This window comes from Acanthaster planci, linkage group LG02 (genome assembly GCF_054643075.1).
Source record: "Acanthaster planci isolate LZ-2023a linkage group LG02, COTS_SCS, whole genome shotgun sequence".
Classification (NCBI taxonomy): Eukaryota; Metazoa; Echinodermata; class Asteroidea; order Valvatida; family Acanthasteridae; genus Acanthaster; species Acanthaster planci.
Window position 1 is genome coordinate 7,563,261 of NC_141778.1, and position 24,919 is coordinate 7,588,179.

At 41.5% G+C, this 24,919-nt stretch overlaps 1 protein-coding gene and 1 long non-coding RNA gene across 9 annotated transcripts; one reads left to right on the plus strand and one right to left on the minus strand.

The window, feature by feature from the left end:
• The first annotated feature begins 44 nt into the window (after positions 1-44).
• On the plus strand, positions 45-24,252 carry LOC110979583 (kelch-like protein 18). 8 transcript variants are annotated; one of them, XM_022235525.2, is made up of 10 exons: positions 45-218; positions 11,233-11,705; positions 12,230-12,524; positions 14,841-14,969; positions 15,533-15,708; positions 16,383-16,715; positions 17,174-17,405; positions 18,148-18,288; positions 18,756-18,948; positions 19,737-24,252. In XM_022235525.2, exons 2-10 carry the CDS (start codon positions 11,649-11,651, stop codon positions 19,957-19,959), a joined length of 1,779 nt encoding a protein of 592 aa, XP_022091217.2. In that variant the 5' UTR covers positions 45-218; positions 11,233-11,648; the 3' UTR covers positions 19,960-24,252. The 8 variants fall into 8 exon arrangements, with proteins under 8 accessions (XP_022091217.2, XP_022091220.2, XP_086989706.1 ...); XM_022235528.2 differs by having other exon boundaries at positions 11,233-11,333; XM_087133580.1 differs by having other exon boundaries at positions 11,293-11,705.
• On the minus strand, positions 1,524-9,823 carry LOC110979584 (uncharacterized). The gene is made up of 2 exons (XR_002598213.2): positions 9,696-9,823; positions 1,524-1,628 (listed from the first exon to the last, which is right to left on the minus strand). It is a non-coding gene; the product is annotated as an uncharacterized LOC110979584 (long non-coding RNA).
• Positions 24,253-24,919: the final 667 nt, after the last annotated feature.

Here is a 24,919-nt window from a genome sequence, read left to right on the forward strand (position 1 = left end):
TGACTAAATTCATGACGTCAAATGTTGATAGACCTTTCCAAAATTACCCATTAGAGGGCGCTTCTAATGGTCAACAGATGGTAATTTTTGGTCAATCAACTCGGCGGATAATTGACCCTTCAGAATTGGTTGTAAAAAACATAATCCGTGTGCAAGATTCAAGGGCAGTTTTGAAACGTAAAATTTGTACAGATTGAGCCAGGGAGAGTTGAAGTTGGGTGAGTATTGAGATGAGGGGATGCATGTGACTCGGGTAGGCTTTGGCCCTGTGCCAGTAGGGTAACGTTACTTATACATGTACCATACCCTCCATGCCCCAACTATGGGGGCCGACGTTCGCGGGAGAGGAGCGGACGTCGGACCCCACAGTTCTGGGGGTAGGCTAACGATACGTCAGGCCATCCTCGCTCTATGTTTAGGCCTACATTTAGTTTTTTTTCTGGAAGTCTAGCTGACTCACAAATGAAGTAACCGCTCGGCCTACCCATATGGCCATATGAACAGTACTGCTACTGGGCCTACTCTTTTAGACCAGTTACTGTGATCACTCTCCAATCTCTTACCTGGTACTGTGGTAGTACGTTAGGGCCTAATATCAATAATGTAATAAACAATTTTCGTACAATTAATCATGTTTATTTTTTGAAGCAAATTTAAAATATTATGTTTATTACACGTACTATTATACTTGGTGAGTATATGAACTGCACTAACTGTATCATGTTTGTCGGAAATTTTGAATTTTGCATTGCCAGTGAGTGTTCCCATGTATGCAGTTAGCAATACTCGTCCAGGTAATCAATAACTTATGGCCTCAGGATTATTTCTATTCAAACAGAGTAAAAAATTTGTAAGTTTTTAAGTTTTGATAAAAAGATGTAATTTTTCCAAAGTTGTAAATTTTCCTTCACCGTGTCTGACATTACCTTCTGCCTATCTCTTAATAAACAGTTATTTCTAATGCCGCCCCACCCTTGGATATCCTTGTTAAGTTCCCATACATGTTTGTCAATATGCCAAAGGTGTCTGAAAGCACATTTTAACTGTGAAGATGCCCAGATTTTTTCAGAATCAAAATAAGGGCTTCTGCACTGAAAAACAATTTACATGTACGTGCATGAAGCACACCCCAAATCTCCATTACAGTAGTCTTACATCAATCATACTTTTACCCTCCAGGATGATTGATAGTGAATAATAATGTTGGCATTATTGTTGCAATTTTTTTTGCGTTTCTTACGCAATTTGAAGTATTTACAGCGGATATTTAGAATTGCTAACATTAATTATGAATAAAATAGTTCAGATCTAACGAGATGGTTATAATTCTCAGAGAATTAAAATTCAGAAAGAAGACATTTTAAATATTGTTTCAGACATTGATAAAAGAATAAGTCCACTAAGAAAATGAAATTCGCGATACCCACATACCAGTATTTATTTTGCCTTCATCTAAACATGTAATAAGATGAATGTCAAAGTTGTTGCTGCATTTTAGATTGGTGTACAAAAGTTCTGTTAAAAAAAGAGAAGTCATTCCTTGCTGGGTCAATAACTTGTGTAACCATGGAGCTCCATGATGTAACATGACAGTGTAGTCCCCATCTCGTTCTCTCGACATATGGCATCTTTAAGGAGAACACAGGAAAAAATGGAGTCAGTTATCGGTAAAATGAAACATTTTTACAACATGAGGCTATTTTGTTTCTTCTGAAACCCAAATCATTCTCTTTATCTCTATTTTGTTCATAATAAAGATCTTTAATGGCCATCCTAGAGAACATTTCTCGATACCACGATAATAGAGATTCCACCTCCGCTTGCATACAGTGCGCACACAGATTTTCTGTGCTACCTGTATCGTAGAGGAAAATAAATTGAACCACAAACAAAATTTCGTGAATAAAGTTAAAACATAAGAGTTAAACAACAACAAGGACAGGATAATTCAGGAAGGTGAGCGAGCAATCTTTATCTTGATAGGGAAATGTGATAACCACCGTGATAATAGAGTAACCCATCCCATGTAGGCCTAACCACTTACATGTACGTTAGGCCTATTAAGATTTGCCCTCTCTAACTTCCACATCTGTAAATTTAATTTTGCAAATACCGATTGTTTCATCAATGCCCAATATACAGTTTTGTATCACTCTAGCAGGGAGAGGAGGTTCAGTACCTGGGGAACAGGTTTCAAATGTATACGTGTACATCCAATTGTTGCTGTTTATGACACTTGAAAACTATGTTGATCCAATGAGAAAATACAGGGTGTGATTTTTGAATCAGGGAGGTGCAGAAAAAATTGTATCTCGATTGAGTGATGAGACATCTGCACCAATACGCAGAAGGTCCTGGGTTTATGTCCCACTGGAGTATGCTTGTGAAATTTTTCTCACACCCTTAGACAGCACTGAGTACATGTAGAGTCTTTATACGTTTGTGTGGGCCCCCCACAAAAAAAGTGTTAAAATTTAAGAATTCTTTCCTGCTTTTCCATTTCTAAAAGAAATTTTACACATAATTTGTTGCAGTCCTGACAGTCTTTGGTTTTAGGTAAAATCCATGTGTTTCTCTCTAATTTTTCAAATGTTCTTAACAGCTTATGTGGTTGTCCAAAACTAACTTTTGCAGCCTGGGCAGTCATCATTGCTTACCCGGGCATGGTTTGTACTCATTTTGTGGAGATTTTTAGGAAACTGAACATTGCGTGGTACAATGTAGAATATTGTGCATCCCGGTATATCATGTAGCCCTCCAGTGTTTACGCCCCAACTATAGCACCAGTCTCAACTACAGTTGGGACAGTCCCAGCTACATGTATAATGCTAGAATATGTGTTAGGCAGGTCTACCTGTGGAGCTGATTGCGGTGTGTTAGGCAGGCCTACATGTGCCTGTGGAGCTGATTGCGGTGTGGTAGGCGGGCCTACATGTACCTGTGGAACTGATTGCTGTGTGTTAGACGGGCCTACATGTACCTGTGGAGCTGATTGCGGTGTGTTAGGTTGGCCTACCTGTGGAACTGATTGCGATGTGGTACGCGGGCCTACCTGTGGAACTGATTGCTGTGTGTTAGGCGGGCCTACCTGTGGAGCTGATTGCGGTGTGTTAGGTTGGCCTACCTGTGGAACTGATTGCGATGTGGTACGCGGGCCTACCTGTTGAACTGATTGCTGTGTGTTAGGCGGGCCTACATGTACCTGTGGAGCTGATTGCGGTGTGTTAGGTTGGCCTACCTGTGGAACTGATTGCGGTGTGTTAGGTTGGCCTACCTGTGGAACTGATTGCGGTGTGGTAGGCGGGCCTACCTGTGGAACTGATTGCTGTGTGTTAGGCGGGTCTACCTGTGGAGTTGATTGCGGTGTGTTAGGTTGGCCTACCTGTGGAACTGATTGCGGTGTGGTAGGTTGGCCTACCTGTGGAACTGATTGCGGTGTGGTAGGCGGGCCTACCTGTGGAACTGATTGCTGTGTGTTAGGCGGGCCTACCTGTGGAGTTGATTGCGGTGTGTTAGGCAGGCCTACCTGTGGAGTTGATTGCGGTGTGTTAGGCAGGCCTACCTGTGGAGGTGATTGCTGTGTGTTAGGCAGGCCTACCTGTGGAGTTGATTGCAGTGTGTTAGGCAGGCCTAATGCCATTTCGTGTAAATCATGATTATGCTCAAACACCAAAAACGACCATATACAGTACATACATGTACATGTAAATGCAGTCAAGGCTTTTCACTGACTGTGTCTTTGTGGAGAGAACTTGTGTACATTTATTCCCTTCCAATTATTAACCACATCATTTCTTTGTTGGATCAGTATCTCTTCACGGGCACCCATGTTCGATTTTGATAACATTGGATTGGATATGGTTAGGGGTGTGGCTTCTTGGATCTGCATGTAGTTGTACAACAAAATTTCATTGATTGTAAGGAGAGATGGAAGAGATGATTTTGTCTGGAAGGATTAGATTCTGGCATTGGAATATTCTGTTTCTGCTAGTTGTTTTCCTCAACTTACATTTGTAAATGTTTCTATACATGCACTAGTACATGTGGTCCAGTACTTCGCTTTTTGGGGGATGCTGAGATTTCCTCAGTTTTAGGATGTTGTATTGCACACATTTTTACAATCTGTTCTTGAGAAATTTATACCGGTATATTTTGAAAAGCGAGTGGGTGTGAAATACACTAAAGAGAGATTGTGTGCAATGGTTAACTGCAGACAGTGTAATGAGAATTATATTGGATAATAATTACAAAGTGCATTTCTACATGAATGTGAAATTGATGACTTTATATACATGTACGATGTACTGTACATGCCTGGAAAAGTCAGCAAAATCTGTTGACAGACAGCCGGTGACAGCTTTTAGTTCTGTGGATTTCTCAGAGTTGTACTGGTACAGCACACCAAATTTGATACTGTTGTATTATCCTGCCAGCTGCCAGATAGGTTTCTGAGCCGCAAGCATTAGGTTCTCACTGATACGACCGTAATTAACAGACAATGACACTGTCTCGGTCGTTTGCTCTACAACTGACAAAATCTTTATTGAAGCTCTCCTCAATAAAATAGGGTTGACAGACTGATAAACTGATCAGTGAGTTGACGGATTGTTTGGATGGTCTATGGGTGGACGGACCAATTTGATGGGTCGACAGACAGACCCCTGGATATGCTTACTTGGCTTCTCTCCTTCTACTGGCTACATGTACATGTACATCTGCCTCCACACAAATTAACACAGACGCCACTTGGGCCCATATGGCTACTGTGAAGACTCAAATGTCGGGCTGTTGACCAGTGGTCTGCTGGGTGGTCGTGCAGACTGAATTCTGACCCTGGCATAGGCCCTTAAATGCCTGTTACAGTCTCTTGATGGACATTTCCATCAAGAATATGATTGGTCATTTGCAAGTTTCACCAAACCTTCCTTCAAAGATTTGACCAATGGGGAAACTTATATGCAAATCAAACTTTGAGGAAGGTTTGGTCAAACTTGTCAGTTGTAGAGGAAACGACAGAGACAGTGTCATTGTCTGTTAATTCCGCTTGTATCAGTGAGAACCTTGCACTTGCGGCGCAGAAACCTATCCAGCAGCTGGCAGGATAATACAACATTACAATCCACGACTGTCGGTTCCAAAAGTGTGTGTAATTGACACTGAATGACCCTTGACCTGAGAAATAAAGAGTTTATTGGCTTCACTGGCAATCTGGCATACACTGTACATTATATCCAGTATGTTACTGTACCGGTACCTTCAAAAACATGCCCCACTTATGAAATTATAACAAAGATTGCAAGCTTGGAACTTTTTTAAGGGGCCATTTCTAGGTTTCATTTGGAAGAAGGACACCAAATAGCGACCCCAAAGAATTTATGCACATTTATAGTTTTTCATACCGAACAAATTATTTTTACAATAAACATGAATGTGTTATCCTGAGGCAGTAGCAGAAAGTACATCACGCTGAGTATTAAGTACTGATACCACCAAAATGGCAGAAAAGATGGATGGTATTTGGTGTTCCCTTACAGGTGAAACAGTAATGGTAAGCATTTGGGCTTTCCTGGGGGTAAATACATGTACATCCACAGTATACTTTTACATGTTTTAGGTGCAGTTTCTAAGGAATGTCAATTTTTTTTTTAAGGTTGACCCAAAAATACATGTACCGGTATTTGAGAATCTCCCATCAATCAGTTTCTATTGTTGGTCAAAATGTCGCTAGTTGGTACCCAAATTTGCATATATATAATAAGCCACATACCGGTAGTCATGTACCGGTATAAGTACCGTACATGTCTGTTCAATGTACATAAAAGTAACCGGCATTTATTTGTATTTGACGTATTTGATTTGCTGGTAATGTAATATCGTGCATGAACGACAGTTGGGGGATAATTGGATTGCGTGCACAGTATACACATACAGGTATGTACATGTACCAGTACCAAACATTTACATGTACCATAGGTGCATCTATAATACAACGTTCTCAGACATCCAGATAATCAGTAGCATCTTATTGTGATCCTGGAAATTCCATCAACTTTATTTTGCAACTTGTGATATTTGGGATACAGGCAGTTTTGAAATTTCAGGCATTTTAGCACATTCAGGTAACCCCTGGGCCGAAAAAAGGCCAGGAAGGTAGCATATTGGTACTCGCTTTATTTGATATTTTTGTCGTTGTTGATGTACCAATAAGCTTTGTAAAGTTACTATTAAACAAATTGAAAACTTGGTTCCAAAAAATGCAATTTTATTCACAAGTTGTCTCGTACATGACACCCCCATTGTATTGGTTTTGTTCAACTCCAAAGGAATTGTAATCCTTACATTTGCCTCAATTGTTGTGGGGCAGATCACCACAGACAGTCGTACCGTATGACAAATATACATGTACATGTATGTGCATACAGTACAGACTTACACGACCTTACGATTATGAAATGTGCCAATTTTTTTTTTTTTTTCAGCACGTCTATGTCTAAGTTGACATGTTACCGGTATAAACATGTGCTTGTATAAGACATGTGCTGGCACTGTCAATCAATTACCGGTAAGCTGAAATAGACGCTTGTAGGAAATTGCACACGCACATGAAGCACTGGAGTTACTGGTACGTTTACGTGTACATGCACACTGGATTGCCAAATGTAAGTTTGGCATGTTCAGGAAACCCCTACTCATGTGTCATAATATTGAATGTGAACTACATGTATGGAGCTTCAGAAACAAAGCCGTAGCTTACAACGTGCACATTTTGTACTGTATGTACATGTTCGTGTTCCTGTAGTTTGTGTAATGCTTCACTCAGCAGTGCATGTGGAAAAGTCCTGTGTTGTACAACTTCCATATGATAAGTCCAGAAAGTGTGAGAATGTTTAGATTTTTGCTTACAAAGATACAGTGTTGTTGGACTTCAGTTACCAGCATTCATTGGCCTAATTGATAACCTTCTAAAAAGTTCAAACATGTTGCCATACGCTAAGTAACTGTTCTGTGTATGGGTATTTACATGCTGTTGTCTACACATACTGTGTACTGTACTCTGCTAGTGCTGCAGATGAAAACGAGATAAATGTCACATTGATGTACAGAAATGCTGCTCTTTGCGTGAGTGAGGGATGGGGTACATGTATTTTTATAGTGCAACAGTGTCCCTTTGATGTGAACACACCAAGCCTTGACCACAGCAGCCTGAGACCTGACCAGAGCAGCCTGAGACTTTACCAGAGCAGCTTACCGGTACATGTAACCAGAGCAACCGAAGACTTGACTAGAGCAACTTGACACTTGACCAGAGCAGCCTGAGACTTTACCAGAGCAGCTTACCGGTACATGTAACCAGAGCAACCGAAGACTTGACTAGAGCATCTTGACACTTGACCAGAGCAGCCTGAGACTTTACCAGAGCAGCATACCGGTACATGTAACCAGAGCAACAAAGACTTGACTAGAGCAACTTGACACTTGACCAGAGCAGCCTGAGACTTTACCAGAGCAGCATACCGGTACATGTAACCAGAGCAACAAAGACTTGACTAGAGCAACTTGACACTTGACCAGAGCAGCCTGAGACTTTACCAGAGCAGCATACCGGTACATGTAACCATAGCAACAAAGACTTGACTAGAGCAACTTGACACTTGACCAGAGCAGCCTGAGACTTTACCAGAACAGCTTACCGGTACATGTAACCAGAGCAACAAAGACTTGACTAGAGCAACTTGACACTTGACCAGAGCAGCCTGAGACTTTACCAGAACAGCTTACCGGTACATGTAACCAGAGCAACAAAGACTTGACTAGAGCAACTTGACACTTGACCAGAGCAGCCTGAGACCTGACCAGAGCAACTGGAGACTTAACCAGAGCAACTGGAGACTTGACCAGAGCAACCTGACCAGAGTGATTGACAGCTGTCTGAGCAACTTACATGTAAGACTCACTTGACCCTAGTGACTTGAGACTTAACCAGTCACTAGAGCAACTTGAAATTTGATTAGAGTGGCTTTTTATGTGTAATTTTACTTTTTATTTCAATGTACATACATGTACAGCCAAAAGTTTCCCGTTCCTACAAAATTTAATTCTTTTCAATTCAATTCATTTCAATTTAATTAAGAAACATTTATTTCTATACCATGCAACAATCAAATATTGAATATACATGTACATATCATGAGTGACTTAATTGAGAGTTTGCAACTTGTCCCAAATGATCAGTGGAATTTGATTAGTGTGACCTGAGCAGAGTACATGTACATGTACCAAGATGAGAGTGACTTGGGGCTTCACCTAAATACTGACTCAAAACTAGACCAGACTAAATTTTGATATTTGACTGAAGCATGTGCTTGAAAGAACATAAATTTGTACCAGACTGTCTAAACAGTTTAGAATTGACAGACTGTGCAGTGCACGTACATATCAGTAGACGAGCAAGAAATGCGAAATATATCACAGAATTTTCCTGAAATCCTTTACTCGATGCTGTATTGTAATCACATAAATGGATGATCTGTCTGGCAAGAATAGCCTGACTGGTATGTACGTGTACATGTACATGTACATACGTGTACATGTACATGGACTCTGCTGGTGAGATAGAATGAGGGCTATCTTTACAGCGTACTCTGCAGTTGTATGTCATGAGTGGGGGAAATACCAGGTAGAACTTGACATTCAATTAATCACAAGACAGTGGCAATCTTACCAGAAGATTTTAAACAATGGTCCATAGCCCTGCCATTTGGAAAGGGAGATACATGTGATAGCAGTGTATGGCGATGTACAATGTGTATATGCACCCATGACTCCCCATTCTATCCCACTAACTGCATTATGAAATACTGAGATACGTCATTAGTTCGTGGGGCTTTTGCAATCAGGCTCCTCTCAGCATGCGCATTTATTTTTTTTTTTAAATAACTGCATTGTTTGTTTCTTTTTGTTAGTGTTATGTATGCTATCAACATACGGACATGTACATGTACCAACCAGTATACTGGTTCCTCTACCGGTACATGTACATGTACATACATGTAAATAGCATAATGAAGCAAGCGTTGCTCTCTGCATAGAAAACAGAACCCTAATTTCCATGGTGATCTGCTCTGAATGATTCATTGAAGTCACCAAATTAATCAAGCGGGCAAAAATGTGGTATCCACACAAGGGGAGTTTGCCTAATGAGCATTGCATTGTGCAGGGTTTAGTCATCACGACTGAGAAATGCCACGCTGCCTCCAAAGAGATTTGGAACGTGCATTAATTTTTCTTCTGTTGACCACAGATCACATCAGTTCAATCTCAACAAAGTGTCTCTACGTGTACATGTACTGTATCTCCTGCATGAGATCTGAGATCGAAAACAGCATGACCCCTGAAATTTGCAAAAATGGACACACGCACTGAGAAAAATCACTCCAGAAGTTGCAATCTGTTCGTGATGTTTCCACACCAGCGCTGACTTGTCATGAATATTCACAAGTGATGTCACACTTGCCAGTGATATTCATGAATGATTATTGAATGTACCTACATGTGCAGTACCGGTACATGTAGTATTGCTACCCTCCCCCTTAAAGCATGACAAAGGAGACAGATTGAGATGTGACTCAGTTGTGCCTTGTTGTGAATGTCATGGAATGGGTGTCGAGCAAGTGACAGTTTATGTTAATACTCACGCTGTCAGGACGCTGCAGTGTCTCCACAGCTGCTCTGCTGGTGCGGCATTTCTTGCTGTGGAGTGGACACACCCTTATTTCTTTTCATCTGAGCGAGAGTTTCTGGCCAATTTGCCAGTGATGAATTCTACATAGTTTGAGAGAGAAACTTGCATTCAACTCTGGTATGTGTGAGATTGAAATGAAATTTCTTTTTTCTCTTTAGAAAGACACTATTGCATCAGACCATAAACTTTTTAGTGAATTGGAAATGTTGTTCTCAGTGCCGACTTGCATTAAATTCAATGTCAGTACAAGGTGGAATCGGAACGTAAGGCAGATGACTACATGTACAAACTATTCCGCTCAAAACCTCCAATCTCTTATTGTGCTTTGCTTAAATCTTGGTCTGTTTGCAGTCTTCACAGAACAGCTTGTAATAAAAAACAACAAAAACAACAAATGTAATGCATTGCCTGTACTGTAACTGTTGACTGCTTCACAGCAGATTTTGGCTTCAGCATATGAAATTTGCTGTGCTACATGTTGCCTCACAGCTCAGTGACATCTGGTTCTGAGGCCAGTGTCGTAGAGCTACTCAGCACAGCACTCTATTAAGCAAAGAAAATTTCTGGCAAGCGAAAGCAGGTCCCCAACCAAAATGGTACATGTACGTACGTGTACAGTGAAGTATTTCATGAATCTTTTCACTGGTTCACAAATTTTTTGTTTACTGAGCACATAAAATTTGCTAAGCGATAAAGCATGGTCTGTGAAATTGGGCCCCAGTTGTCAGCTGAGCTTGGTTTGGCATTTTGCTGAGCAGTGCCTACTGCTTAAAAATTGCAGGATAATGAGGATATGGTCAGGTCTTTATGGAGCGTGCAGGAAGAACGGTTTGGTCGGCCCCAAAACATGCTCAGTAGCCAGATTATTACATGTACACTATATGTAAAGTAATTTTCAAATTTTATTCTCAAGCCTTGGGATGAAGAAAGATGTATACGTATTACCTTAGTGGTTGCCTGTCTGCCATCTTAGACAAACCAAAGAATGCAAGAGTAGACTCCTGATGATTGAGCGTTAACTCTCACTAATACCCACAGGATCACCCCTGTCATTTGTACACTGAGGAGTGTACTCATTGTAACACAAGTAACACAAATGACCCAAATTTAGGTTACTTATAGTGATGACATTTCTTTCTTTCTTTGCAGAAAACTTGGCAGAAAAAAAAAAACTTTTTATGCAGTGTAACATTCTTCTAAGCTGGATAATGATTTCTTCCACTGTTTCTCTTTTTTGGGGGGCTACAAATAACCGTAACCTCTAAATGGCTCTCAAACTTTTTTTTTCAGAAATGGTGTGACCTTGTGTGGACTTGGTACATGTACAAAATGTAGGTACATGTACGACCGATAGTATTCGCTCATGTACATTGTATATGTGGCACAACCTTCAGTGGCATCAGTGCAGCTTCGTTTTACAAATTTCTGGTTTAAGTCAATGTAATCTATGTGCTTTTTATCATTTCTTTGCACATATGTTTCTGGCACAGGTCCAAGATTGCTGTCGGACTTGATTGTAACGGCATTGTCACCATTATTATTCTTCACAGAGATGTGGGACTTCAACTGAGGCTGCACAGGGCATCTTGAGGTCAGAGTCTTTAAAGTTAGCCTGGGAGAGACTAGTTTGCCATGGAACCTTAAATATAACTGAAGGAGCATGTGGACGTGTGTACACAATTTTATTTAAGGACCACCATGCTTCCTCTGAGAGAGCTCACAAGTTCCCCCGGTGTGCAGCGTTGGTGAAGCGGACAAGATTGGTTCAGAGGCCTGTGTAGCTGAACAGTCCATCAGCCAATTTGTGGGCACATGCTCTCGGTACGTGACCGGGACAGTGCCTCGATAAAAATGGAAATAGCAAAATCTTTGTCTTAATATGCTTGGTAGAAAAGTTTGATATCACATGTTTACTGAAGCACCGTCGTTGCCGAGAGTTCGGAAGAGTTCTGTAAAAATTCAAGTAAGTTTCATCCTGTGTTCATAAATTTGAATCTTGACTAATTTGGACAAGCAATTTCTGTGAAAAGTGGTACCAAGCAAGCTCCACTTTTTGAAGAAAAAAAGGCCATACACGTGTGTTTTTGACTCCAGGAGTGAATCTCCAGTGATTTGGGCATCTCCAAAAATTGGTTTGTGCGAGATTTAGAAGTTGAAGGATTTGTTGCAACCGACCCAGTACACTGCATCTTGTCCGAGTGTGATCACAAAAGTGATATGCTGGTGAGAAAACTACTCTGAGGTTATCCCTGAAATCTTGGCCAAAATTGAACTCCGTCGGAAACACAAGCCAGGAACCAAACACTATCAAAAACACAGACAAAGAGACAAAGACAAACAAACCAATCAACTTACATACCAACTAACAGACACGTGTAAATACAAGCAGATATAGAAACCAACCAGCCAATGAGCAAATACAGAACAACACAAAGAAAGTAACCAAACAAGCAGAAATCTCCCTGTGCTGACCTCTGACACCCCCAGCTCCCTACATACATGCATCTGACCATGATCCAGTCGCGCACCTACACCATCACCCTGCACACACATGCCGCCTTCACAGTCATGAACGAGTTGCGGCAGCGGCAGGAGCTGTGTGACGTGGTGCTGTGCCTGGAGGACCAGGCCTTCCGAGCACACAAGGTGGTACTGGCCGGCTGCTCACCCTACCTGCGGGCCATGTTCACTAACGGCATGAAGGAGACGGCTGAGGACCAGGTGGAGATCCACGGGGTGGACCCAGTTGCCATGGAGATCATCTTGACCTTCATGTACACTGGTGAGTCCCATCATGTCCATGTTGCCCCTTTTCAAAGTCAAGCTGATAGGGTGCGTCTGAATCTTGTTGGTAAAGCTTGGTCTCATTAAGCCTGGTCATACCGGTACTTTTGACTTTGATATTACTAGCTACCGGTATGTGCCATGAAATTTGCTTGAATTGATACTAGTGTTCAACTGTTGTGATTTTACAGCACAATATTTTGGCAATTTGTATTCGTATTTGTGTTTTGGGACCAGTTATGTTAACATTGGTGGCCTAATGGTATAAATACTCTTATCAACACCCAGAAATTTTTGTATGAAATAAGCTTGCCAATTGTACACACACACACACACACTTACGTTTACATATACATGTATGTACTGTACCTAGTTAGGACATTCCTTTTTTTCTTGCAGTTGTAAACATGGTGAAAATGCCCAATTTTCATGAACTGGGAACATGATTTTTCAGCTGGATTTTTGGAAAATATTTCTTTGACTGTTCCTCTTCCTGTTACGACAGATTACCCTGCCCCCAAAATGCCTCTATAAAAAAAAACACTTCTTTCTCAGAGAAGGGGAAACGTCCTGTGGACATGGGTAAGTCCACAGAACGTCTTCCCCGCATTTGGACATCTGTTCAGAATTCCACACGAGGAACATGTACATGTATGTAAGATTAGTGCACGATGTTGTACATGCACATGTACATGTAAGCATGTACATGTACATGTAGTTTGAGTGAAACAATAGAGTAGCACTTGTTTTTCAGAAAATTATCTATTGCAGTCAAAATTGGATGGCACAGATACACGTACCAGTATTTTCCCATCAGTTTTGACATCAAAATGGAAATCAATTCATTTTTAAACATCATCACTTTTTAGTTTCATGTAAGTTGCAGCCTATGTGTACCTGTACGTTCAAGCTTATTGAGGAACTCATGTGGATGGAACAAAAATACATAGTAGCAACAGTGTCTGTGCGCACAGCTTTTCAAAAATTGAAAATGAACATTTCTTTTTATCAGGGGTGAGATTTGTCCAGATTTGTCCAGATTTCCTGATTTTTTAAAACTTCATTCAGGATTTATGGATTTTTCTACTTGGTATTGCACTGCTGGAACTAGAATAATATTTTTAAATTTTGCGCAAAAAGTGAATGCAGGACTGGTACAAGTTTAGGATTTAATAGCATGCACTATCAGTATTAAAACCTCAACTGGGTGCATGCACAGCTTTCCACTAATTCCAAAGGAACCATTCTTCTAGCTTTTTTTTTTTTTGGTAAAAACCAAGATCCAAGATCATCGACATACATGTACTTGTACACGTGGAACATGTTCCACTTGCATTGCCGTATGAGAAAGCCAGAATCTAATAAACACTGAAAAGGATAAGCTACATGTACATGTACAGTTAATAATGATCTCTCTGCTTCAAGTCCTCAACAAGGACGTCACTAGCCACGTTGGTGTAATGTTTTCAGTAATCACCTTAATGACCTTCTGACTTCAGAAATAGAATTCGTTAAAAATGTTGTACCGTAATGAGGTTTTCAATTCTTTGGTTGCCGGGGCTTAGGATTCACATCATTTAACCCTAACCCCCAAGGGTTGCTGGCCCTAACCTTCCCCATTCACACAAAGTTAAACACCCATATGGGTGCACAGAGGCTGTTGGACTTTGTTTTTCTGAGGTATGCCAAACCCAATGCAAAAGCCAGCTGTTACCAGGTATGGGCCTACCAGACCTATCCCCACAGAATTAAACACTTTACTACTGTTTAACTCTGTGTGGTTGGGAAAGGTTAGGGTTACCTGCAAAATAAGCAAGTTCACAAATGTATTTGTACGTGGACAAATCCTCACAGAAACTATGCTGGCACTGTGGAAAATATGATGCTGCACATTGGATTTTATATATGACCATTGAGTGGGACTGCTGGCATTAATAAAGAAATATATATGTGCTTGGCTGGCTGTAAAAGTTTAATGCCAGATCAGGAGAGCGGATGCTGATAATGCCCAAGGCAAAGGCAAGGGATATCACTAGCTCTCATACTCCAGAGCCAGTCGTGAATGTTTAAGACAGGCCAAGCACATATTTATTCCCATTTATGAATTTATTTTGTGTCAGAAAGTCAAAACAAGTGCAAAAATTATAAATTTCCAACGATGTGGTTCAGCAGTTGTACTTTATTTTTTCTTTTATGAGCAGCCCTAGTCAGAGTTGTTGCAGTGGCAACCATATGCCTAAAATGTAACAATACCAGTCATGCTTATTGATTGATGAATGTTATTTTCATCTTTGCTGTCTGTTGGGATCATCAGGCTTCATTGAAATCAATGTGGAAAACGTGCAGATCGTGTTGGCAGGAGCCAGCATGCTTTCAATGAGCAGCCTCCGTAACGTGTGCTGCACGTTTCTCCAGTCACAGCTGGATGCTAGTAATTGCCTTGGTAAGTTCACAGAAAGAGAGATAAAGCTTTCGAGCAGGCATTCTCTCCACCCTAACTCCTTAGCTGTGAGTATTTTTTCCTTGGGACCCTCCTAAATCCTGCAATTTAGCACATTCTTTTGCACCTCAACTTTCAAGGGGCATGAAGCCCCATGTAGAGTGTCATGTATGGGCTGTATGTACTTTTTTTAATCCTACCAAATCCTCAAAAATTCCCTGATGGACTTTGAAGGATCTAGGATGGCAAGGGTTGATAGTTAACATCAAGTTGTATCCTGTAAATACATGTACATTTGGTGAACATCTAAAAGCTGTTTCCAGCTCTCTGCTGATTCCATCCTGTCATATACAGGTACTTGGCTTACTTTCTCATAACCTCTGACCTTTCAGTGCTGAGCTTTGACCCTTTCCCCACCCAAGGCCCCTTCAGGTATACACTCCTTGCACAGACATGTACTCCTGCACTGAATTGGTACTGTTTTCATCTCGTCATCACTTGGCTTACTTCTGTCTAACCTCTGCCCTTTCACTGCCCACCTTTGACATTTCCCCATCTCTCTTCAGGTATCCACTCCTTTGCTGACATGTACTCCTGCACAGACCTGGAGAATGCGTCCCGTCGGTTCATCTACCAACACTTCCGGGAGGTGATTCAGGCCGAGGAGTTCTTCCTCCTGGCAGAGCAGGATGTGGTGGAGCTCCTGAAGAGTGACCAGCTGCAAGTGGATGGTGAGGAGGAGGTTGGTATTCTCCTGCTGTCTTCCTTAGCACCCCCGCACAACAAGGAAACATCTACCTTCATTTCCAAGTCTTGGTGTCCGATGGAAGGAGATAGGTCCATCATCCACTGGCAAATTTCCCAAGTTTTGATTTTGATTGTGACCAAATATGCATTTTCTGGGAAATAAGTTACATGGTATTCCACTTGTACGACAAGGAAGGCTCATTCAGCACTTTTGATAGGAACTTTTTCTTTTAGATTAGTAGTGACTGGACTCTAAATTCCTGAAGCCAAGTGTTGGAACAGATTTATTCCTAATTTATTAGTTAATAACAAGCCTTCTGGTCTCAAGTCAATTAAGTCACCAACTGTGTTAAAGAGAATTTTGCCACTTTCTGCTGTTGCTCTTAACCTGACTTGTGACCTGCCCTGTGACCTCACTTACTCATGATCTGACTTCTGATTAAACCTCCGATTTGACCTCTGACCTGACCTCTGACCTGAGTTGTTACGTGGCCTATGAATAATTTGTGATTGATTTATTTACACTTTGAATTGCTAAATCCTACCAGAGTATCCAAACCTAATTGATCTTGAAGGATCTAGAAATGTGGCGGTTCACAAAAAAATCCATTTTATGAGGCTCTCCTCCAGGCTATTAATATTATCGTGATGAAACAATATTGTTTGAAGGTTTACGAGGCGGCTGTCTCCTGGCTGAGCTATGACCTAAAGAACCGCAGCCGCTGCTGCTGCACAGTGCTGCAGCACATCCGGCTTGCGCTGCTGGACAAGGACTACTTACTGCAGCGGGTGCACCAGTCGGAGCTCATCAACCGCTGCTCGGCCTGCCGGGACCGGCTGGCCAATGCCCTGCGTATCCGTAACGACAACCAGGCTCTGGCTCTCATTGGAAGCCGGTCGCAGCCTCAGAGCATCTATGTGGTTGGCGGGCGGAACAGCGTGGACTGCCAGCTCAGTAGCTGTGAGCGATACGACGTGTCGCGGGACCGTTGGGTGCCACAGGTAAATGTTCTCAATTTTTTCCTTCTAACCACTTTGTGCTAGATGACATGTAAATACAATTTCTGTTTACAGTAGCGGACAAGGTCTAGAATCATCCCCATGCTAACTCTTGATTGTGTCCCATTAAATTTGTACTCACAGAAAGGCTAAAACTGGTTTTTGGAGATTGTTCGTGTGCCACACCTGGGTGTTGTAGCAAATACTGCTCAGCAACATTGTCTCAAGAGTGTAAAAAAAGCAATCACGAAGTAAGAAATGTCATAGAATCTTGAAAACCTGCTGTGATGTGTAAATTGATTGTGACTGGTGCTCAACTAACTTTTTGCTTAGAAACATAAATTTTCCAAGCGTAACTTTCTTCCACATGAAATTGGGTCCTGATACCATAGCATGATAGTGCCATCCTCAGAAAAAATTATATTCTCATACATGTATGATGTTTTTTTTCACAATTACAGGACAGCATGTCGATATCTCGGACGGCAGTGGGCGCAGCTATGGTCAACGGCCTGCTGTATGCTGTGGGTGGTGAATGTGCCTTCACCGGTAGCCGGGATGACCAGACCATGTACCTTGGTCAGGTTGAGTGCTACGACCCCTTGCTCAAACGTTGGAGTCCGCGCTCCAACCTCAACATACCTCGGTCCTTCATCGCCCTGGCCAGCCTTGGGGGTTACCTTTATGCCTTAGGTCAGTTATCTAGTGATGAGAGTTCAACAATGTGGTTTGTATGGGTTTCATTGGAAATGGTGGAGCATTTCCCTTAGAATCAAGTGTCCATAGGACTATTCATATAGTCACTGTGAAGAAGCTGTTCAAAGCGACATGTAAACCATCACCATGAAACTCCTCTGCAAACTTGACTTCCTACACTGTTTGTGTTGCGCCCTATGAAATTAAAAAAATCCCTTCAGGAGGCACTTTCTAGAGGCAGAAAGGACTGTGTTTATCTCTTATCTATTGGATAGTGATAAGGGAAAAGTTTAGTTTTGTTTTGAGAAAGGTTTTAAAATTTGCGGTGAACAAAATTGGAAACATATAATCTTACCTAGCTCCACGATAGTTCCTACGAAAATGACCAACAAAAACTACTTTTGTTCACATGAAGAAAGTGAAACTTTATTATTATCCTTTATTAACCCCTTCGCTACAGAAGACTGCTACTACCACACCATTGTGTGAGGATTAGTACATACCACACATACAGTCTATTCACCATGCAGCTGCTGGTTCAATGGGGCCTGCTGCTGGACAAAGCCCTCCATTCAGGGCATACCAAAGCCCAGCAGTCACGGTCAAAATAATCCTGCTGTGAAGGGAGTTAATGAGACAGTCAATGTGCTTTTACTCCATGCCCTGTTGATCACCATTTTTTTCTTAACACCGTAAGTAAGCTATTGTTTTTCTATTGTCATATTTTGTTGTTATGCAGGAGGGGAGAATGCCAGTAGCAGCTACAGTGTGGTAGAGCGTTATAACCCCCTTACAGACACCTGGAACTTCATGCCCAACATGAAGCAGAAGAGGTCGGGTTGTGGAGTGGCCGTGTGCGACGGCAAACTTTACGTCGCTGGTATGTAGCTATCACAAGTCCAATCACAAATATGTAGAACTTTGCTGCGTGAGACATTGTTAGGGTAACATACCGGTACATAGGGTATATACACGTATCCATTGCCAAACTGTGTGATCCCAGAGAGGCGCATCGTAAGTTTATGTTTGGCTCCATTTGTACATTTAGTTTTGCAATCAGAACTGTGATTGGTTCTTGCATTACCAGGCTGGATGGTTAAAGGTAGGATAACCATTTACCACCATCCAAAAAAAATAAACCGACCTGAATATTGCTAAAAACATGATACTGGCACAAGTGAACTAAACGTTTCCTGCAAGCTGTTATTTTTAAGAGAATGACTTCATACAAAGCAAAGTTTTGGGGCAATTTTTGCTTTTCTAATGACAAGTATGAACAAAGTTAGGCCCTGTTGGTTCCATTCCGTCTCTAATAGATGAGTCTGTTGTTGTTGTTGTTTGCTCAAGGTGGGTATGACAAGAGCTATCACACGGATCGTGCTAGTGTGGAGTGCTTCGATCCAGAGACAGAGGAGTGGACCTTTGTGGCAGAGATGGAGAAAGCACGGTCTGGTCTGGCCCTGGTGGCCATGGACCACTACATCTATGCCTTTGGTGGCCGGCTCCGACACACTGACCAGTATTTCAACATAGCTGAAAGGTGGGCACTGGGACAATTTGTGAAGATTGCGGGTATTATCTGTTCTGTGCGTTAATAGTAGGAGACACCGTTTTGCTTGGCAACAACGAACCCATGGCAGATTTGTCGGAGGATTTCTGTTATGGGCCACATCCAGCTGTATCCCACATATGCACACACACTCTCACTCTCAGTATTTCAACATAGCTGAAAGGTGGGCACTGGGACAATTTGTGAAGATTGCGGGTATTATTTGTTCTGTGTGTTAATAGTAGGAGACACTGTTTTTACTTGGCAACAACCAACCCATGGCAGATTTGTCGGAGGATTTCTGTTATGGGCCACATCCAGCTGTATCCCACATATGCACACACACTCTCACTCTGCACATTTGATTAAAAATGCTAACTGCAGTATACTGCAAGAGTCAAGTGCGAGCTGTTAGCTCATTTTGCAGCACAGACCAGTAACATAACGTAGGTACATTTTGCAGGAGGCAGTTGGGAAGGGGCGTCATTTTCTGGAGGGGGGCAATCTATGGGTTTGGTCAGAGTTAAAACAGTGACCAAGGTGGACTATCACCAGATTTTTTCCTTCTTGGGGAGGGGGGACAGGCCTGGGGGCATGCTCCCCATGTCCTCTCTTACTTTGCCACTTGTACAGACATACCAATGTTTCTGTGCTTATTTGAAGCATCAAAACAACTTATTGACAACCTCAGAACTGCACAATCGATTGACAAAGATATACCTCCACTGTGCAGATGCAAACTTTACAACATTGGATGCCGGGTTTTGTTTCCGCTGCAGGTACAATACACAAACGCACCAGTGGTCTTCCATCCGCTCCTTGCAGACACCCAGGGCCTGGCCTGCTGTTGCCATCTTCGACAACAAGATCTATGTCATGGGAGGCTTCGACGGCACCAACCGGTTGAGAGGTGTGGAGATCTACGACCCCTACACGGACACCTGGACAGTGGCCAACAACATGAATGTGGCTAGGGCGGGCTGTGGGGCGGCTGTAGTGTGATCAACCACTGCAGGTTTTGTGTGACACCACAACGATGTATCAGTTTTCTAGTAAAAAAAAAACATTTCAGGCTTTTTCAGGTTACATTTAGGCTGCTCTGACATTATTTTTAGGCTCTGAGTGAGAAATATTGCTTTGCACACTAAACACTGCTGAGAAAATACAAGCCAAGTGCCAGTCAAATTTAATATTCATTGCATAACGTTTTTGGCTGGTAATCCGTTTTTGTGGGGTTTTTTTAACCAAATATTTCCACGCTTACCAATTCCCATGAAATTGAGCCCCTGCTCCCACAAAATGAGGGTAATGTTGGAAAGAGCTTTCCAGTGATGTATGACAGACATGCTACACTGCTTCAGTTTGGAACAGATGTTTGAAGAATGGGTTCAGAGAAAAATCTGACTTGAAAAAAAGGTACCGACAAACAATTGTAAACTGATGTCTACAGGAAAACATGAAAGGATGGAAACTTGGCAGGTGAAATGCAAGTCTTTCTAACAGGTTAACCACTTCCTACCGGGTGGAATTTGCATATGCAGGATGAGTTCCTGGGGGATTTTTAAGATTTTCCGTTTTCAAAATTCTTGAAAAATACATAACTTCATTTACTGGACGCTTACACCCACACAAATGACTGTCTGGTGGCTACTCTAATCTGACAGGCAACCTCCATTGACGCCCAAGTATTGCAGTCAGGCCTGCCGCCCAATAAAGAGAGTCCAGATCGTGAGGTGTTGCGTAATTCCCTTTGTTCCCGAAATTGGCCCAGTGCGTTGCTGAATGGCTGTGGTGTCTTTTCAAATGCGGCCAGATTAGCATGCAGCGGTATTGTATCGCTCATCGCTGGAGTGCTGGAGCGATTTTGTCCCCGCTGATAATCCGTGGGGGCTGAATGCCGCAGTAGTATAGTGTTTCAAAACAATGACAGATTACATGTACCAAGTTTTGTACCAAGTATGGTCTTTGTTTAGGCCCAGCTCCTTTGTCTGATTTCGGGCACCCCGACTATGCGTACAAACCCAAGGTACCTGGTACCAGGAACCCCGGCGCCAAGTGGTTAAGTACATTTTATTCCTAAGTCGACCATATCAAACTTACAGCAAGGTTAACATTTCAATTGGGAAACCTGAGAGTAAAAATGAAAGTATGGAATAAAGTTCATTACAAACTAATGCCGGTTTATGCTGATAACCAATTGAAAATTTGCGATAAGTACTTGTATATCTAAGTGGTTTGAGTCACGTTTAAAAAAATGAAAGTGAGGCTTGGAACCCCAAATAGTCTGGCACCCACCCCAATGGTGATAACGATGAACCACATTCAGGGGAAACGATTAAAAATGGCTTCCCCGTGAACAAGGGTCTGTTTTGGCTTTGGTTAAACTGATCTGGAAAAGATTCTGGAACATAATCCTCAGTTTGTGGGAGCAGGGACAGTGTCCAGATGTAACTTGATGCTATAACAAACTTGGGGGAGAGGAGGAAACCGCAAATGTTTGCGAGACCACATTCCATTCAGATTCAAATATGGACAATGAAGAGTTGGTACCAACCATAGTTTTTATGGCTGTAAAATCCAGCAACTGGTTGAAACCAAGTCACATCCTGATTGATTGTACGGATGGTTAATTGGAAACGCCTTGTAAATTCTGGTTAGTTTCAAGTGTTCAAAAAGACTAGCATGTTTTAATTTCATCATTGATGTCACTGAGATCATGGGATATTTCCAGGAATTGCAATGAAGTTTATCACAGAAACTTAAAAAGCTAGGGACTGTTGATTAGGTCTGAGAAAAATGATGTGCGGCACCACATACCTGAGGTGAAGCATGCTCAAATCATGTTGGATTTTTATGATAACAACTTGGTCATGGCAAAGAATATTGAAGTTTCAATTTGGAAATGTGAAAAACGATGTTATTCAGAAATCATGGAATTTGGGCTTTTAAAGTCGAACTGTGATAATTATTGTCATGTATTTGCTGCATTGATTTTTAATTCAGTACTCCAATTATATTGGGCTTGTGGTGATCTGGCATTTTTTTCAATTGCACAGCTTTCTTTTAAATATGCAGAAATGGTTTTCTCGATCTTGCCACATTTTAGTGTACAGTCAGTATTCATTCTACTTCAGCACCTGTCTTAAAAATGGTGGGTTTTCATGAACTTACAGTAAAGAGTGTAGTCCATACAGTATTGTAGTCTAATTTGTAGAGATTTTTATAGTTCCTGTTGAAATGCACAAAGAAGTACAGGGGACTGACGACCATTATCTGTGTACACATCTGGCTGCTAGGCTCTCCAGGAGTTTCTCAGGCTTAATACAACAAACCAAACTCTCTGTGATAACCTAGGCACCAGACTACCTGTCTGATGTACCCAACCCTCCAGACATGGACAAATTGCAGAAGCAGCAAACCAGCTCTGTGTTGTACTTCCAATTCAAGTGCCTTTGATATTTTCCACAAAAGTTCCAATTTTTCTTCCCAAGTAAGAGATTTTTGAATTGTCCTTCACCCCTTTCCCTGACCCGTGTCTTACAGTATTTCTCATGTTTTTCACAATTTTGGCCTCTTGTGAAGAGAAAAATGATTCCTGTACATAATGAAAGCCTTGTTCAAAGCACAGAGAACGTATTTACTGTAATTTTCAGTTCTGTGTAATGAAGATGTAGTTTAGCCTTGAAAAAGCCGCTGCCCTGACAGCAAGTGTAAAGTTTGAAAATTTGCACTAACAAATTGCCTTGAGGAATGCTAGAATGTGCATCTACAAGATCCCAGCTCCTTGTAGTTGTATCTTCTTGAATAATGCCATGCATCTTCTGTTCACATTCCATATAAATGCAAAGGAGAATTTCTGGTTATGAAGGACTGTAGACACTCTGTGATGCCCTGAGAAAGTTGCTTCACTGCATACATTGGAATGAATTATAAACTCAAACTGTAAACTACAGATTCTTTGGACTACTGTGTCAGCACCCCCTGGACAAATCATCCATCGTGGACACATCATCCACAGAAATACCACCTCAGGTTTTTACTGTTAATCGTCAAATTATTCAGTCATGAAATGATGCACTTAAAAGGTCGGTATGTTAAAGATTGTTGAGATTTACAACAGTACATTCCCAAAGAATGAGAAAGTTTTGAAGTATTTTCCTTTCGTGGTGACCGCAATTTTGGGGGGGGGTTGAATTATTTTGTTGTTTCACATTTTGTTGAGGTGTGAAAAAAGTTTTGTCTTGTCCTATTTAATTAAAAAAAGGAACCTGTTCCTCTGAAACTCCCAAAAAGCAACACAAAACTCCAAAGTCAATTTTGAGTGTTTAAGATGTCTCAGTTCTACCATTATTGAGTTTCCTGACACATCCATCCTCCGTTCAAAACATCCAGTGTTGACCTGCTTGGTAGATTAAAGGGATAGTGTTCTGTAGATCAGAGGTTCAACTTCTACTTTAGTCAACATTTTAGGCAAATATAATCTAACCAGCCCCCTCCCCCCATGAATAGGGATATCCATGGTTGGTAGATCTCCATAATCATGTTCCATAAGTCATACATGTAGGTTCACATTCTGTTCAGTCATACATGTATTTGTCAGACAAAATAATTGTTTGATACTTTTAGGCTCTTGTTGGCACAAAAGTTGTTACTGGTTTTAGAGAGTCCTTTACTCCATCTAAAGGTACATGTAAACAAAAGATGGACAAAGTGCACCACATAGTTGAGTGACATCACTTGTGCGTACTGTAAATTGGGATCATCTTGACTAACGCTACGGGTCATAGCATCATAAATTTCTTTTCAAGTTGTAGGCTAACATAACGCTGTAAATCCCACATAGCTATTTCTCTTCGTGCAGCAATTTTGGAGTGATGAAACAGCCACTCTTCACCGGTGCTGTTCTCCCTCGCTTGTTTCTTTCAGACTGCTGTTAAGTTTGCCAAGGGAACTTGAAAAGCAGATGTACATGTAGTAGAGTCACAAATATGTGAGTTTGAAAAAAAGTGTCTTTCGACTCTTGGAGGTTTTGTACGAAAAAAAAAATGCACATGTAGTACGTTGACTTGATTACTTGAGCATGTGGAACAAAGTCCTTGTTCTGTTTACTGCAACAGCTGAAATGCAAAAAAAATTTCTGGGCTTTTATTTTTAAGACATGCAGAGTTGGTGATGGTGGCATGATGCTTGTATATAATTTTCTTGTTTGAAAATAATCTGCACGCTTGAAGTCTTTTATTTTTATGTAAAAAAAAACGCAGGACAAATAAAGGTTTTTGAGGTGTTTGAATCACAGTCAATGGTGTAGGTTTTGTTCATTTTGCCACAAAAGATGCTTGGTTGTGTGTGGTGTGGGGGGGTATGTGTGGCGCAGTAGCCTTTTGGGCTCAGTTTTCCATATCAGCAAAAGTTGAAATGCAAAGAGAACAGTCATTAGAAGCTGGTTTAGCTGGGGGAGGGATATTCCTCATCCTTTCCCCTAAATTTGCCCCTTGCTCATCCACGCCAAGTGTGGACGTTCTGTTTTTGTGTGAAGAGAACTCTCTGAAAATGTTCTGTTTCTTGAACCGTGAAAAGTCTTTTAAGCTGGATATTTGTACATGGTTCCCTTTTAAGTTCTAAACCTCTTTCAGCGGGGGGAGCCTTGTGTGGACTTGGTCAAGTCTGCATATATTCACTTCCTGCATTGTGTGGATGTTTTTCCCCAGGTCCACCCAAGGAATGGCACTCTTGTAAACACATTTTGTTATACACACTGCTGATATTTCTGTGATCGGCCATCCCCTTTTCTTTCTTAATGGAGGCTAAAGAAAACTCTTTGAAACAGAGAACCAGACCCCAAGATTTCTCACAGGATTGGCCAATTGCTATTTAAAGAGGTGTACACTGACCATGCAGATCAGCAAATGGTGCCCACCGCCTTTGGAATAGCAACATACATGTACAGTCCCTCACCTGTCAT

Bases quoted from the DNA above. Each gene is read 5' to 3' on its own strand.
- LOC110979583 (XM_022235525.2), top strand. From the start codon at position 11,649: ATGTTTACTGAAGCACCGTCGTTGCCGAGAGTTCGGAAGAGTTCTGTA. The intron at 12,525-14,840 runs GTGAGTCCCATC...TGGGATCATCAG, and splicing joins CTTGACCTTCATGTACACTG to GCTTCATTGAAATCAATGTG. The intron at 15,709-16,382 runs GTTGGTATTCTC...TATTGTTTGAAG, and splicing joins AAGTGGATGGTGAGGAGGAG to GTTTACGAGGCGGCTGTCTC.